Here is a 16,890-nt window from a genome sequence, read left to right as displayed (position 1 = left end):
AGCGCTGCTGTCAGGTCCGGGTGTGGTTGGGGAATGTCCGGCTTCAGAGCCTCGACACAGCAGCTGCAGGGACGATTTGGTCAGAGACTTCTTGGCCTGGAGCAGCGCACTGAGCGTGCTCAGACTGCTGACGAAGGGCGGCAGGTAGGGCAGACCCACGCCCATGCCAGGCACCACCACCCCTCCCCGCCCGCTCAGCCAATCACACACTTCCGCCCGGGGTTCCAGGAACATCAGGGAGGGGTCGAACTGCAGTGCCTCCCTCCTGAGGGGAGGGGGCTCTGCCGGGTCCACTCTGACCGCACCCTTATAAGGCAGAAAGAATTTGGGGCGAGGCTGAGGGGGACCAGAAGGGAGGGGGGAAGAGCCAGGGTTTGGGACAGGTTGCGGGACAGGTTGCGGGACAGGTTGCAGGACAAAGGTGGGGGGTAGGGGCTGAGCGGCACAGGTGGGCGGGTCAGGAAGAAGGCGTGGCTGATTCAGACCGCTTTGGTTTGTGGGGGTGGACACGGTGGGGGGTTTAAGTTTGACTGGTTGCTGGCCGCCAGAGGTGAATTGCAGAGTGGGCGTGGATAGTGGGCGGCTTAAAATATCCCCAGGTGAAGGTGGGATGACGGCATTTGGGACCAACGCCAGCTGCAGGCCTTGGGGCGGGGCTTCTGCCAGCTGGACCAGTCCACCAGGAGTCATGACCCACATCGACTGACCGGGAAATAAACGCAACCTGGGGAGCTGAGCCTCCGACTGTGCGACAGCTTCCTCTTTAGACAGAGATGTATGAAAACGTTTCTTCCGAGAAGGAGGAGAAGTAGTTCTTTTCTTCTTGGCTTCAGCCTGGAAACAAAAATCACAGGAGGAGTCAGACTGAGAGGAGGAGACAGACAAAGAGGAGATGGACCAATAGGAGGAAGAGTCAAGGAGGAGACAGATCTAACCTTGGCTTCAGTAGCTTCCTGCAGCGCTCTGGCCTTCTGACTCGGCTTCCGAACCCGCTTTCCTTCCTGGATTGCACATCGGTCATGCTGACCGCTTGTCACCCTGTCCTGCTCCTCCCCCCTCCCTCGTTTCCTCCCTGTGGGTTGACCTTTGGGGAGCTTGTTTGGGGCAGATTCAGATTTACAGTGCATGGGGTTTGATTGACTGGGGTTGGGGTAAGGATTAACGAAGGAGTAGTCATGGTCGCTTTGGGAAGGAGCAGGTAAGATTGAAGTGGAGGAAGCAGTGTTCTGATTGGCTGATAAGGAGGTGGGTGGGGGTAGAATGAGGTTTTCATTTGCTGACACATCCCTACCAAATGAGGAAGGTGTGGTGGTCTGGGCCAAATCCACAGAGACAGGAGGAACATTCAGTCTGAGAGGAGGGGAATTTGTAGTTTCTCCTGCTGGATGAGGTGCAAATGAAGGAGCTTCAGTTTTGCTTGAAAGGGAAAAGATGACCCCTGCTGGAGCAGGTCTTTGAGGAGCTGTAGGAGGCATGGTCAGGGAGGAGGCAGGAGTCTGAGGTACCGGGTGGATGGATGCAGTGCAGAGCTGCTGAGGAGGAAGGAGGACGCAAGTCTGAGCAGGAGAGTTTGTGTTTTGGGTCTGAGCTTTCTTTCGTGGAGATGAAGCAGCTTTCTTCTTGGCTTCAGCCTGAAATGAGAAAAAAAACAAAATCAAGTCAAGTTCAAAGAGCAGCGGGTACTTTGAAAAATTTTGTTTTATTATAAATGTGCATGAGTAAAGCATAATTAAAAACTGAAGGTGGCCTACAAAGGACTTCCAGAGGAAGTTCTGAGAGCCCTCAGAAAACCTTCACTGGACTTTCAGTCAAATTTTTCGCAGGCCTTGAGAGACTGTTCTGAAGGACCTTTGAAGGACGTTCTGAGGACCTTTTCACCCAATCTTATAGAAGAGCTTTGGGTCAAAATCTAGTTTTAATAGCTTAATATTTCAATTCATATTTTGCTTACAATTTACATATCTTTCAACAAATGTTTCATCAAATCATCAACAACCAACACATACTAAACCTGGGACAGGCAGTCCAGGGTAGACAGGTTGGTGTCTGGGTTTACATGTGTGGGAGAGGGAATCAATAATCTGACTGAAAGCAGCACTTTGATTTTTCTACTCCTATTCCAGAATATATTATTCCCTTATTTCCTCAAATAAAAACCAGGAGTCGATTAAAAGCCGGGTCTCCAATTATGGCCGGGGCAGTGGTCAACGTGAACAAATAAAGGCCGGCCCCCAAATACAGGCTGGGGAAAAAACTAGATGGATAAACTCCTTGTGCCTGTTGTATAATGTGCTTACCAGTTAAGATTAATCTGCATTTCTACCGCTTCAATTTAATAAATTCAACAATATAATGACATTTTCTATACTTTCTATGCTTTGTCGTCCTTTAAACCCATCTGTTAATCTGTTGTTGCATATGGTGTGCCAGCAAATGTTTCACAATAAAAGCTCTGTTAAGAAACAAAGTGTTTCCATCCACAAACGCTAGAGGGCTTTCGATTTCAAACGGTCACCGGAAATGTTGAGTTTGTATTAACGTCATGATGCAGTTACTAAAACAGGGCAAACCAGAGTGGATCAAAGTGAGACTTGGTACTAAAATATGACCAATGATACTTATCAAACAGACGGAAGTAGAAATAAAGGCCAGTTACCTTCTGTAGTTGAGGTAAATGAAGACCCTGGTCACTATTTGACAAAATACGGTAAATTTATTATTTTGTTGGACATTTTTTAAAATCCTCCCCAAATATGACCGTCAATCATCTCATGACAAGATTTCATAAAAAAGGCAGTTACCTTGGCTTTGGTGGCTCCCTGCAGAGCTCTTATTGTCTGACTTGGCTCCCGAATCCTCCGTACTTCCTTGATCACACTCTCACCTGCCCCTTCAACACCTGTACATGCCCCGTCTACACCATTACCTTCCCCACCAAAATCCACCTCCTTCTGACTGCTGCAAACAGCCTCTTGATTGTTTGCCTCCTTCTGCCCCCTCCCTAGGTTCATGGTGGAGCAAGGAGGACTGGGGGAAGGGCAAGGCTGGCTGGGGCAAGTGGCAGGGTTACTGAAGGTGGAGGGAACGGCGTGCTGATTGACCAGTGTGGAACCAACTGAAACAGCCTGGTTAGGGGAAGAGGCCTGGGCTACTTTGAGGTTTTGAGTCAAAGGTACAGCCTGTTGGCAGATTGAAGGGGTGCTGGCAGTTGTGACATTCTGGATCATCGGGACCATAGAGGCAGGAGGCACATTCAGTCTATGAGGAGTAGGAGGTGCATGAGTACTGCGTGGAGATACAGGGGATGCGTTCAGGGTAGAGGGAGGTATGTGCTGGATGGAAGCAGAATGGGTTTTTTGAGGTTGGAGGATAGGGCCAGGAATCAAGACAGCCTGAGGGAATGACATAGGAGACATCTGAGGATGCATGTTAGGAGGCATCTGAAGAACGCCAGGGTGACTCTGAGGAGGCATCGATGGGGGGAGACGAGGAGGAAGAGTCTGTGGTTGCTGCAGAAATATGAGTTGCTGTGGTCGTACTTGCTTTCTGAAGTGCAGTTGTCGCTGTTTCTGTTTCTGTTGTTGCTGCAGAACCTGAAGCTGCTTCAGGATCAGTTTGTGTTGAAGGTCTAAATCCTGCAGCTCCTCTTTCATGACCTTCCTCTGCTGTAGGATTCCTGCGACGGTCTGCGGATTCTTCGTCCGGAGAGAGGAAGTATATGGGGGTGGAGTCGGTAACACCACCCTGTTCCTTCTCTGCTCTATCATCTCCTTGCATCCCATTGTGTCCACGTTCATGGTCTGCAGGAGGAGCAGGAACACGGGAGTTGAGGAGAGCTTGGTTTTCTCTCCTCGCTCCCTCAGAACGTCTGCTGCCGTCAGTCTGGTTTTTGCCGGTATCAGCAGGTTGCCGATCCAGGGTGTCACCGCAGCCTGCAGCTCATAGCTCAGCCCCATGTCTGTTACTCGGCCCAGGTGGTTCTGTTTGCTGGTCTGGAGTTTCCCTTGGGGGCAGGAGCTCTGGTTGTTATACTTGTGTGCCTGGCGGTACAGGTGGGCTCGGAGCTGGTCAGGTGACACCATCATCATGGTGCTGCTGCTGTGGCGCTCCTCCCACTGCAGCTCTCTGGGATGTGGTCCAATGATCACGGAGCGTCCAAACTTGCCCACGATGGTTGACCTGACCAGCTCCCCACTGTGGCCATCACCAGAAGAAGGTAAAGCCACCGGACGAAAGTTCAGGAAGCTGAAACGTTTTGCTTTTTCTTCTGGAATCCACTCCTGCATGGGAGGGAAGGTGTACTCCTCCTCCTTCTCCTCTACCTCCTCAGTTCTCTCCGCTTCCACTACCTCCTTCTTTTTCTGCTTCTTCTCCTCATCACTGTCCATGTACTCCACCGCCGTCTCCTCCTGCTCTTCCTCACTGCTCTCCTCCTCCTCCTTTAGTTTCATCCGTTTCCTCCTGATGTTCTTCTTGGCAGGGGAGACCTTCTTCTTCTTCTTTTCTCCTCCTTGATTCTTTTTTGTTTTTTTAGCTTTGTGATCTTTCTATTGACAGAGAGAGTTAGATCAGTCACACGGTCGGTTCTCATGTATGTGGATAGTTTCCATGAGGAACCACACAGCGTTGCCCAATAATGCCTTTATTATTTGCATTGGTCAAGGAACCATAAGCCCCAGCTATAGGACAGGAAATATACAAGATACATCATCAGATTTCACTTTATGGTGATGATGTTCAAATTTACTTTGATTCTTCCTGGTAGTCGACTCGACATTAATAAGATTATTTATTGAAAACAGTAGATTTCCTGGATAAAAAATACATTTCTGTACGAGGGAACCTATGCAACTTAATAGTGAAATCCCTTTAACTCTCAGCCCCTTTTTTGGTCCCCATCAGGTATACAAATTTTCCAAATAAACCTGATTCAAAGATCAAGTTAAATTTTGCTTTACACTTAACTGTTGACCATAGAAACGGCAGTTGACAAAACATTCTGAGCTCAAGGTCCACTTAATCACTTGTTGTGGAGCTTTGACTATATTTCATAGTCTGAGATCAGATGTAGTTTGCTCTGTTGTGGTGGAACTGTAGATGTTCAAAGTTTCCATGTTATTTCCTTCTTGGCCTTGTTTCATGGCAGCTGAGCAAACTCAATGTGATGATGAGGACTGTTTGATCTGGTTGAGAGCTCCAAAACAAGCAAGTAAGCTGATCTTGAGTTGAGGCTGTTTTGTCATTTGTTAATCGTCCTCTAGTGCAGCTACCACTAGCTGCTACCGTTATGGGACTCCGGCTCTTGACTCACACCTGAATCAGTCGAAATCACAACACCACAGCTTCAGAAACTGTTGCCTTTACTTCAGCTGATTTATTTTCACGCGCGAGTCAGAAAGTGGAGCCCTGGAAAGGTAGCAGAGTTTGAAACAAAAACTGCACAATCTTTACTGGAACTACTAGAGTCTGTTTCCATAGAGCTGTAACTCCTTGGGTGTTCTGCTGCTCCCTCATCCTACACTGAAGCTGGTTCAGAGGGATCCAATAAAGGTGGTTTGCTCAAACATCTCTGAAGAGGTATTTTAGGTTGGGCTCCCAAATCTGTGTATTTAACTGGGGAGGTTTCTGAACTATCCACAGAGACAAGGTCTTCTCTCATGACTGTCCACATAATCATTCATGCCCTCTTTTACTTGAACCGTAAGCTGGGTTTCAGAGCCATCTTCATTAAAACTGTCCAAAACCTTTAATTTGGCCTCAGATGCAGTTGTATGTGTTCTTCTACTTTCAATCCTAATTTAGTCTTTGATCCGGTTTTTCTCCAGTCCCACGACATGTTTCTTTTTTGATGCAGATATACGTAATACAGCTCTCTCCGTGGTAATTTTAGATGAGCTGAAGATATTGACGATGAAGTCACTGATTGTTTTCTCTGTTTTGAACATTTTGATTGCGTGAACTGTTTAGACACATTGGAAATACCATTATGAGGTTCAACAAGCATCTGGGGGATGCAAAAGGTGGTTTTCATGATCCACCTCTAAAAGGAATTTCTTAAATATATGTCAATATTTTTGGCTTGAACCAGTCTATTGTGTCCTTTTCCTATACTTCCTAAGGCAAAAGCATTTGAACAGAACCACGAACACTGTTAAATTCACCGAGTGCTACATTTAATTGTCCCACACCAATTAATACATTTTCAGTATTTCCACTATAAACCAGCAGGGTCAACAGAGGTGTAACAGGTGAAGAAGAACAATGCCCCCATCCCTTGAACACTGACAGCCCCACCCTCCCAGAGAACAGACAACAGGTGAGGGTACCTGAGTAAGAGGCAGTCTTAGTCTGCTCAGTTTCCTCCACTCTCTCAGACACTGAGCATCGTAACGGTGAGGGATCTCAGCGGCGATCTTCGCCCAGCGACCTGAAACATGGAAAAACATCTGTCATCATTAACTGAAGATGAGAGACAAACAGGACGTGATGAAAAAGATGCTGATTTAAAAACAAGGTTCAAACATGTAACCACAGCAGCACCAGTGGACGAGGCCACAGAGCATCATCAGGACCCAACAGTGGACAATAGTTAAAAACTGGCCAAAAGGTCACAGTTTTAATTCCCCAATTTGATTGTGGTTCAAAATTTTAGAAGCAAATCAACCTGTTAGATCTCTCCCACTGGACTCAAAAGCTGTTTACGCTTGTCTTTGTGTAATTTTCTGTTTACTTCTGTTTTCATGCTTTTTGATTTTATGGTGTTTTTATTCCTCCTAAGTCTGTAGTTATGTATTCTGTTAACCTATTTATTTTTGTGAAGCACCTTGTAACATTTAAATAAAGTTACCAACTTACAGAACTTTCTTCTACCAATTTAGATTGATTGCAAAATTAAAATCATTCCTGTTATTTATGAATTTGGAGACCATACAACATGCTTTTAATTGTCTCTACTATTTCCTCACTGGTTACCAGTGAAGTACAGAATTGATTTTAAGATTTTATTATTTGTTTTTTAAGCTCTGCATGGAGTGGATCCAGATCCTACATCTGATCTCCACAGTGTACCTCCAGACCCCTGAGACCTGCTGACCAAGCTTTAGTCTATATTCCCAGCTCAAATTCCATTTTTATTATTACTCTGCGCAATACACCTGTTGAGTTTTTCTGATGTTACGCAAAAGGACTGATTCTCATGCTTTTATTCATTAATCTTCTAATCTTCATAATTAGGTTGGGTTTTCATCTGGTTGTCCTCATCTTCTGCCTGCATAATACTACTGATAGTAATGATAATAATAATCTCTATTTATTGGGCACTTTTCAAAACCCACGTTACCAAGCGCTTCACACAGGTCAGCAAAACAAAACAGTTAAGTTAAGACTTTAATGTTTTATTTTGTGTTTTATCAAACTGCTTTAATTTCTTCTGTGTGTTGAGTCATTAACAGACAGAAAACCTCAGGTGAGGTCGTATTAGTCCACCAGAGGAGAACTGTGAGGCTGCAGCCGACACTTATCTTCATTATTGATACGTCTGACAGTTATTTTCTTTGATAATCGATCGATCGATCGCCGAATAAAACGTCAGAATACAGTGAAAAATGCCTCATTTTCCCCCAAAGCCCAAGTGAACACGTTCAAACGTCTTGTTGTGTCTGAGCAACGTGCAGAAACACAAAGATGTTGAGTTCACTGTTGGAGAAAAAACATTCATTCACACTGAGAAGCTGTATAAAAATGATTGAAATTATTAATCAGTTATTTAAATTGTTGCCATGTCAGCTGTAGAGGAAATAATGGAACTGTCATGTGTAGTGGGGGTCAACAGGGGCCCAACAACACAATTTTGCCCCAGGGCCATGCCTACAGTACCCATAAGGCTCAGCAGCAAGGCTCTCTGTAACTGTTTGAATCTGTGAGAGACCCACCAACGCCATGTTTCTCCACCAGCTGCAGCAGCAGATCTCTCTCCTGTTTGTCAAACGCTCCTCTCTTGGTTCCCGCCTTCAGACAGTCATGGTACCTGCACACACACGCACATACTTGTCTTACATTAGTGGTGAGGACACTCACTGACATAATGCATTCCCTAGCCACTTATCCTTACCCGAACCTGATTCTAACCTGAACCCTGAAACCAAGTCTGAACCCTCAAACCGGCCCGAGGACCGGACAAAATGTCCTCACTTTCCCAAAATGTCCGCACAACGATGGTTTATGATCAAATCCACACAACCATTGAAAGACATGTACACACACACACACGCACATGCAAACGCTTACTGAGGAAGAGAAGCCAAAGAAACTCTGACGCTCTAATCTATCATCCAAACAGGTCTCACCTGTCTCTGCAGGCGCTGTCAGTGCGTCCAGGAACCTCCAACCTGATCTTCCACCAATTCTTCTCCCCATAACGAGACACAGCTTGCAGCAAGAGCTGAGACAGAGAGACAGGCAGAGAGACAGACAGATCAGCGTCTCTTGGACACCTGTTCATCCCTCCAGATGTGATGCTGATGTTACGTTTTGTTTGAACCTACGTTTTTTGCCTGGAAGTCAGTTTTGACGAGAGCATCTATCACATGATTGTAAAGTAGGTTTTGAAGGAGTCAGACGTTTTGGGAAGTGTCTTTATTTTCCTTTTGGCCTCAGATGATGAGACTGAAAAGATCGACACTCCTGTCCATTATGAGAGGAAGAGTCGGGCACATAACCTCCAATAAAACAGCTAATTGTTGTTTTTATACTGGTTTGTTTTCCACACAGGTTTTGTACAGATGAAACCACTGACATACAACATGTTATCAGTGACCTTTATAGGTGCTGGTAGGTGGATTATACCACCTGAAAACACAGCCGGGCTAGCTGCTTCCCCCTGCTTCCAGTCTTTATGCTAAGCCAAGCTAATGGGCTGAGGCTTCATGTTTAACACACAGATATATGGGAGTGGGATTCATCTTCTCATCTAACTCTTAAGTCCAAAATGTTAAAAATTGTTGCTTTATGTTTGACCTCTGCTGCTCTTTTCTTACACACATCTGGGTATGTTGTTCGTAGTATCACTTGTGTTTCTTGCTACAGAGTGCGTTGTTCATCTGTGAGCATATTAATATCATATGATGCAGTAACTCTATCTGGTTTAACTGTTGCACTGTTTATAGACAGTGGCATGAAAGAGTTTGGGCCCCTCTGGTCAAAATTTCTGTTACTGCGAATAGTTAAGTGAATAGAAGATGAGCTCATCTCCAAAAGGCATAAAGTTAAACAGTCTTTTCAACATTTTAAGCCAGATTAGTGTTTTATTTTTGTTTTGTACAAGTTCAGAGTGGAAAAAAGGAAAGTAGCACCGTACAAACGTTTGGGCCCCCCAAGAGATTTGAGCTCTCAACTTTTACCGAGGTCTCAGACCTTAATTAGCTTGTCAGGGCTGTGGCTCGGTCACAGTCATTGTTAGCAAAGGCCAGGTGATGCAAATGTGAAAGCTTTATAAATACTCTGACTCCTCAAAACCTTGTCCCAACAATCAGCAAGCCTGGGCTCCTCTAAGCAGCTGCCTAGCTCTGAAAATTAGAATAACTGATGCCCACAAAGTGGGAGAGAAGGCTTTAAGAAGAAGGCAAAGTGTTTTAAGGAAGGTATTTCCTCAGTTCATAATGTAATTAAGAAATGGCAGTTAACAGGAACGATAGAGGTCAAGTTGAGGTCTGGAAGACCAAGAAAACTTTCAGAGAGAACTGCTGGTAGGATTGATAGAAAGGCAACTCAAAGCCCCCTTTTGAATGCATGATATTTAGCAGAATCTGGAGCCGTGGTGCACTGTTCTACTGTTGAAAGAACTCCTCTCCAACTGTTAAGCACAGGGGTGGATCATCATGCTTTGGGTTTGTGTTGAACCCAGTGGCACAGGAACATTTCACTGGTAGAGGGATGAATGGATTCAATTAAATTCCATCAAATTCTGAGAGCAAACATCACAGAGTCTGTGAAGAAGGCTGAATGAAAAGAGGATGGCTTCTTCAACAGGATAATGATCCTAAACACACCTCAAGAGGGGCAAGCTGAAGGTTTTGCTATGGCCCTCACAGTCCCCCGACCTAAACATCATGGAGAATCTGTGGATGGACCTCAAAAGAGCAGTCGGACGGACCAAGAATCTCTCAGGACTAGAAGCCTTTTGCAGGAAGAATGGGCGAAAATCCACCAAACCAGAACTGAAAGACTCGTTACTAAGTACTGACCATGCAGGGAACCTGAACTTTTGTTTCTGGCCTTTTTCCCTTTTTGTTATTTTGAAAATGTAAAAGATAGAAATTAAAAGTAAATTTTTTTTACTGGAGCGGCCTTTACATGGTTACATGACAACCCTGCTTCCAGCAGTTTGATATAATCCTGGGCCACAGCCAGGTGTTCACACATCAGGTGAGGTACAGTAACTGACCAGGTCTTTAGTGCTGTTCTGCAGGTGTGTGCATCTAAACCCCGCCCCCTGTCTACCTGGTCCTCCTGCTTGGTCCACGTGCCTTTCTTCAGGCTCGGGTCCAAAACCTGGTTCCACCTGTAGATCAGCTGAGCAGGGTCGCGACCCTCCATGAAGTAACTCACTGAGAGAGAGAGACAGGTGGAGAGAGAGACAGACAGGTGACCATCACAGTGTAAAAAAAATAAATCGTCGACCTTTTATTTCAGTGATGTCAGAGTGAGATGTCATTACTCTGCGTGTAGGGGATGAAGTTTCCGATCCTCATCTTCTCCACCAGCTCTCTGAGCAGAGCGTCTTCAGCCGGAGTCCAACTGCTATGTCTCAACGAGTCCGAGACAAAGCGCTGGAACGTCTGAAGACACATGAAAGCTGTCCTCCCCGTCTGAGAGACAGAGTGGTGTAGAGGGACAGACGGGTGGAGAGACAGACAGGTGAGAAAGACATGAGGAGAGAGACCAGTCAGAGATAAACCGCTCAAACGTTTGAGGACAAATGAAGGCTGTCCTCCCCGTCTGAGAGACAGACAGGTGTAGAGGGACAGACAGAGGAAGAGGCAGCCAGGTGTAGAGAGAGAGAGACAGTCGTGTGAGACAGAAATGCAGAGAAATGGACAGACAGGTTAGGGTCAAGAAGGTGAGACAGGATGGTGAAAGACAGACAGGTGAGAGAAAGACAGAGACAATCTGTCGACAAACAGGAGGAGACACCTCCTCCCCTCTCCTCACCCCCAGCTCCTGTGCGATGGTCTCCCAGTGTCTCTCTCCGTGTCTGCTGCTGACCTCCTTCAGTTGCTGCACCTCCTCCTGACTCCACCGAGTCTTACTGATGGACGGGTGGAGGAAGTTCTGCCAGAAACAACGAATGTCCTCCGCATCCTTCGTCCCTTCAAACTGAGGAGGAGGAGAGGATGAGGCAGAGAGAAGAGGAGAAGAGAAGAGAAGGAGGGGATGAGGAAGAGGAAGATGTGGGGGAGGAGGAGGAGGATGAGGAGGAGAGAAGAGAAGGAGAGGATGAGGAAGAGGAAGATGAGGAGGATGAGGAGGAGGAAGATGACGGGGAGGAGGAGGAGAGGATGAGGCAGAGAGAAGAGGAGAAGAGAAGAGAAGGAGGGGATGAGGAAGAGGAAGATGTGGGGGAGGAGGAGGAGGATGAGGAGGAGAGAAGAGAAGGAGAGGATGAGGAAGAGGAAGATGAGGAGGATGAGGGGGAGGAAGATGACGGGGAGGAGGAAGAGAGGATCAGGAAGAGGAAGATGAGGGAGGAGGAAGAGAGGATGAGGAGGTGGAAGATGAAGAGGATGAGGAAGATGAGGAGGATGAGGGGGAGGAGGAGAGGAGAGAAGAGAAGGAGAGGATGAGGAGGAGGAAGATGGGGATGAGGGGGAGAATGAGAGGGGAGAGGAGAGAGGGAGAGAGAGAGGAGAGAGGAAGATGATGAGGAGATGGAAGATGAGGGGAGGGGAGGGGGAGGAGGAGAGGAGAGAGAAGAGAAGGAGAGGATGAGGAGGAGGAAGATGAGGATGGGGGGGTGAGGAGGAGGAAGATGAAGAGGATGAGGGGGAGGAGGAAGATGAGGATGAAGATGAGGAGGGGAGGAGGATGAGGAGGAGAGGAGAGAAGGAAGAGAGGATGAGGAGGAAAGAAGAGAAGGAAAGGAGGAGGAGGAGGAGGATGAGGAGGAGAGAAGAGAGGGGAGAGGATGAGGAAGAGGAAGATGAGGATGATGAGGGGGAGGAGGAGAGGAGAGAAGGAGAGAAGAGAGAAGAGAAGAGAAGGAGAGGATGAGGAGGAGGAAGATGAAGAGGATGAGGGGGGGGAGGAGGATGAGGATGAAGATGAGGAGGAGAGAAGGAAGAGAGGATGAGGAGGAAAGAAGATAAGGAGACGATGAGGAAGAGGAAGATGAGGAGGATGAGGGGGGGGTAGGAAGATGAGGATGGGGGGGGATCTTATCACTGACAGTCTGACGTTTCTACACTTGTCATCATCTGATTGGTTGATTTTCAGATTTACATCAATATTGGAGATTTTCTGCCAATCATGTTCTTCGAATCGATCGCCAATCAGCTCCTCCTCCTTCTTCCCTCTGACCAATCAGAGACAGAGAAGGACACGGTCAGAGACATCATACCTCACACGTACCTTTGTATATGTATACTTGTGAAGACCCTCATTGATATAATACTTTACAAGCCCTGAACTGAGACCTGAACCATCAGAACTAAAAGTCCATCTGTGAGACCTGAACCTGGACTCACAGTCTGGTACTGAAGCCTCTTCTTTCTCTGATTTCTGAGTGGATTTATGGAGGTTTCCCCTGGACGAACACATATACCTGAGCAGGTCGATTTCTCTCTCCAAACTGTCTATCTGCTCTCTGAGCTGCTGTCTGTCTGTCTCCTGTGCGGACGACAGCTTCTGACTCAGGTAGTCCACCCTGAAAGAGAGACAGACGGGTGTAGAGAGACGGACGGGTTATTATAAAGCTACCAGAAGAAGAAGTAAAACCATGAACAACATAACTGACAATAAGAACCAGCCCTGGAACGCTGGATTTGTACTTGTTGTGTTGTGATCTCCATTGTGAGTATTTACAACGTTCCTGCCGGCGCCTGAACCATTGTTATGGCGACAGGCTGTCGCTAAGTGATTGTGAGGGTGTGGTGTTTGTTGTTATGTTGACTGGGTTTGTGTCTCTGTACAGTTGTTGGTTCGATCCCCAGCCTGTCGACGAATGACGGTCACTTTGGACAAAATAAGGAAATCCTGGAAAGCCGATCGGCGGGTCCCCTTTTGAATGCCCAGGTGAAGGTGAGGTGTGTAACGCTCTGCTCTGCGCAGATCAACAGATACTTTCACATGTATCCAGCCTCAGGTGTTGTTAGCTGGATCCCTGGGCATTGCTAGGGGGTTATTAGGTCAGTACACACAGAAGGTGTTGTTTTAAGTCCACACCTGGCCCCGGCTCACAGAACAGAACAGCTTACTCATCTGTATCTGTAACCACTGATCAGGCTCCTGGTGTCACTACAGACACGTCTCCTCCCCCCAGGGGGCCGGGGACACAAACTCAGAGAATCCGTCAATCAAACAGTGCGGTGCATTTCTGCTGTTAGTCCTCGGTAAGTTTCAGAGGACACTTTGTCCTCTCTGCTACTTCTGAGGACAGAGACGGACGAAGGGAGGTCGGAGTCTGTGTGGACCGAACCCTTCCATAGTGATTATAAGTCACTCACTTTTGTCACTACATACGCAGCTGAAGTCACCCAGACGGTGAAGCGCTGCGGTCTGTTTCAGACGGACGCCATGACGTGTCGTCAGGTGCCTGCTCCTACATTGCTCGGTCCCCCCACGCGGTTTATATGGTTTTATGGTCACAGTATAAGAACAACAACAACGATAAAAACGGAAGCTACTTGGAGAGTTTGGGTTGGGTCAGTCTCCTCAGACTGTCTCTGGCCACCGAGTGGATCAGCAGAGTTTTCTGCCAGCTCTCCCCTAAAGACAAAGAGAGGACAGACAGAGGACGTGTGAGGACAGAAGGACAGAGACGTTACTATACAGGGGTGAACGTGCATGTGCGTGCACACATTTTATTCTTACAGCGTTTCATTTTCAGTTTCTTGTCGTCCAGACATCCTGTCATCCTGCTGGTCTTCTCCTTCGTCTCCTGATTGGCTGGAGGACCCTGGACACAGACAAAGACAGAGTCTCATTGGTCAGCTGGCAACAGTGTCTCTCTCTCTCTCTCTCTCTCTCTCTCTCTCTGGCTGTCTGTCTCTCTCTGTCTGTGTCTCTCTGTCTGTCTGTCTCTATGTCTCTGGCTATCCGTCTCTCTGTCTGTCTGTCTCTCTCTGTCTGTCTGTCTGTCTGTCTCTCTCTGTCTGTCTGTCTCTCCCTGTCTGGCTGTCTCTTTCTCTCTGGCTTTCTCTCTCTGGCTGTGTCTTACCAGTCCTGTCAGTTTGTCCTTGAAGTATGGTTTGAGGAAGCGACCCAGGTACATGTTGATTGGCTGCTGGTAGGAGGAGGGGGCGGTCTGCTCTCTGGGAGGCTCTTTGATTGGTCCAGACAGCCGAGACACCAACTCCTTCTACAGAGAGAAAACGTGTTATTGTCAGTACCGAGCTGCTGCCTGGTGTCGTGTGTCTGTGGTTGTGTGTCAGTACCGACCTGCTGTCTGGTGTTGTGTTTCAGTAGCGTCTCCAGCTGGACCAGAGTCTCCTCAACCACCTGCTGGTAGACCAGGTTCATCTGAAGACAGGAGTCCACGGACAGGGAAAGACCCAGCTCGCTCTGCACAAGGACAGACACAGACACGGTGAACTACTGACTGGACTGGCGAGGTTGGACCAGCGAACGGCGAGTGTGCCAGTGTGACTGACCTCGTCGCTGCTGCTGCTGCCGCTGCCGCCATCATCTGGACGAAGACACAGAGCAGACGTTAACGAATGCGAGTCACTGTGGTGCCTCAACACACGGTCACATGAAATACATGAGGTCAAACATGTCACAGAGGAAGACTAAATAAAAATAAAAATACATTTGCTCCTCAGCAGAAAGAAACAAACACATTTTACAGTTTCTTCTGAGTGAAAATATTATTTCACTGAAGATGAATGTCTGTCTGTGTCTCTCTTTCTCTGTCTGTATGCATCACATACACAGACAGACAGAGAGACAGACAGAGACAGAGATAGACAGACAGGTACCTGACACACAGACTGGACTGTGTGGTCCAAGGACGTTCTCCAGGTTCTGGATCTCTTTCTGGATCTTCTCTCTCTGAGCCAAGAGACCTGCAGCAGACTGAACACACACACACACACACACACGTTTGTCTTTCCATACCAGTGAGGACCCTGTTTGACTTAAACGTGCGGTTTAGTCCAGCGTGTGTCCCTTACCTGTCTCTCCTCGTCCTCCGTGTCATCACTTCCTGATTCATCATCTGATCAGAGAGACACAAGGTCACTTTTAGACAGACAGACAGACAGGTGGGCAGACAGAGAAAGAGACAGGCGGGCAGAGAGAGAGGCAGACAAGTAGAGTGGCAGACGGGTACCTGTCTCACTGCTCAGCAGCTCCAGTTCAGTGTGTGGTAAAGACAGACTCTGTTCTAGCTCTTCAACCTGTCGCTGGATCCTGTCTCTCTCTTCTGACAGAGAGACAGACATGTCTGTGGACAGACAAACACACACACACACACACACACAGTCAATAAAACTTTGAGTGTGGTTCTTGCATTTTGAACTGATATGTAAACAGTGTTCTCTCTTGTCTTCTGCAGGATCTGTCCTGTCAGGTGGTTTTGGTTTTGTGTGTCCAGGTTTTTCTGTCTCTGGGAAACCTCTGTTTCAGTAACCGTCCCTGTATCTCTGGATAATCCACATAATGCACTGAAACAGCCCTGAAAACTGGACAGATCCCATTGGACTGAAGCTACGACTAAAAAATCTTCTCATTTTTATCAGTGAACCTGCTGAAGTTTTCTCTAAAACATCAGAAAATGGTGAACGATGACATGAACCTCAAACCTGCAGCGACGCCTCGTTTTGTCCGATCAAACAACCTGAGGCCAGAGGCTGAGAGGAGGTTCCGACTTAAATGATTAATCAGTTCAGGTCTGCAGCAGAGGACACGGAGCCAAACTGTACGTAAACATTCTTCTGTCATTTTGGGTGAACTCGGCCTTTAACAGCGTCACTACAGCTCCAGTTCATTTAAACCTGCTTAAAGTCGGGCTTAGTGAAATAAACCTTGTTTAACTGATGTTCTCCTTTAATAAGCATCAGTACGCTGAGGTACTGTGATACTGTTGGCACACACAGCTCTGCTGCTCTCAACTTGATGTCCAGACTCTGCAAACAGTTAGAAACCCTGATTCTGACTCTGATCTTGATCCTGGACTCAGATTCTTTACAGCAGCAGGGTGTCTCTCTAAAACCACATCAGTGAGTAGTTTCTTTTTTCAGATCCGTCCCTGACTGGACGCGAAGTTAAGATGTGAAAGGTACAAACAGAGGTACTGCAGGACCAGTACTGCTCTGTGCGGGACCAGTGAAACGTCTGAGACTTTCTGACCTTCAGCAGCTTCCGTCTCGTCCTGTGTGTCCGTCCTCCTTCAGTAGATCACCTGTTTGTCTTTATTTTGTCTTTATTTTGTCTCTGCTGTCTCCTTCCTGCACGCGCCGCGGAGCACCAATCAACGCAGCTCCGTCGTTTACATATTACCCAGCAGGCTGTGCGGCGAAGACTCTTCTCCCGCGGTGTTTCACCGTTCAGACCGAGACCCGGGTCAGATTTGACAGAGACGAGTTTTCTTCACCTGTCTGGCCGCGCGTCCGTCTGTCTACCTGTTTGTCTACCTGTCTGTCTAAACGCACAAACACCAAAACAAACCCCGATTTC

At 47.2% G+C, this 16,890-nt stretch overlaps 1 protein-coding gene across 2 annotated transcripts in view; it reads right to left on the bottom strand.

Annotated features, from left to right (window-relative positions):
• Positions 1-16,888, bottom strand: part of snapc4 (small nuclear RNA activating complex, polypeptide 4) — a 20,400-nt gene extending 3,512 nt beyond the window's left edge. Inside the window, exons 1-20 of one of the 2 annotated variants that reach the window (XM_040123178.1) lie at positions 16,564-16,888; positions 15,545-15,658; positions 15,387-15,430; positions 15,192-15,288; positions 14,865-14,899; positions 14,653-14,775; positions 14,432-14,572; positions 14,086-14,170; positions 13,899-13,980; positions 12,818-12,919; positions 12,496-12,568; positions 11,209-11,373; positions 10,715-10,865; positions 10,498-10,604; positions 8,346-8,440; positions 7,932-8,026; positions 6,327-6,427; positions 2,802-4,547; positions 936-1,631; positions 1-834 (exon numbers count right to left, since the gene is read on the bottom strand). The exon at positions 1-834 is cut by the window's left edge and continues 76 nt beyond it. In XM_040123178.1, coding sequence (XP_039979112.1) covers positions 1-834; positions 936-1,631; positions 2,802-4,547; positions 6,327-6,427; positions 7,932-8,026; positions 8,346-8,440; positions 10,498-10,604; positions 10,715-10,865; positions 11,209-11,373; positions 12,496-12,568; positions 12,818-12,919; positions 13,899-13,980; positions 14,086-14,170; positions 14,432-14,572; positions 14,653-14,775; positions 14,865-14,899; positions 15,192-15,288; positions 15,387-15,430; positions 15,545-15,656 — 4,884 coding nt within the window. In that variant the 5' untranslated portion in view covers positions 15,657-15,658; positions 16,564-16,888. The remainder of the gene's footprint in view (positions 835-935; positions 1,632-2,801; positions 4,548-6,326; positions 6,428-7,931; positions 8,027-8,345; positions 8,441-10,497; positions 10,605-10,714; positions 10,866-11,208; positions 11,374-12,495; positions 12,569-12,817; positions 12,920-13,898; positions 13,981-14,085; positions 14,171-14,431; positions 14,573-14,652; positions 14,776-14,864; positions 14,900-15,191; positions 15,289-15,386; positions 15,431-15,544; positions 15,659-16,563) is intronic. The other variant, XM_040123179.1, reaches the window with a different exon arrangement.
• Between the last annotated feature and the right edge of the window lie 2 nt (positions 16,889-16,890).

This window comes from Xiphias gladius, unplaced genomic scaffold (genome assembly GCF_016859285.1).
Source record: "Xiphias gladius isolate SHS-SW01 ecotype Sanya breed wild unplaced genomic scaffold, ASM1685928v1 HiC_scaffold_1480, whole genome shotgun sequence".
Lineage (NCBI taxonomy): Eukaryota > Metazoa > Chordata > Actinopteri > Istiophoriformes > Xiphiidae > Xiphias > Xiphias gladius.
The sequence above is the reverse complement of the archived record's forward strand: the minus strand, read 5'-3'. Positions and strand labels throughout refer to the sequence as shown.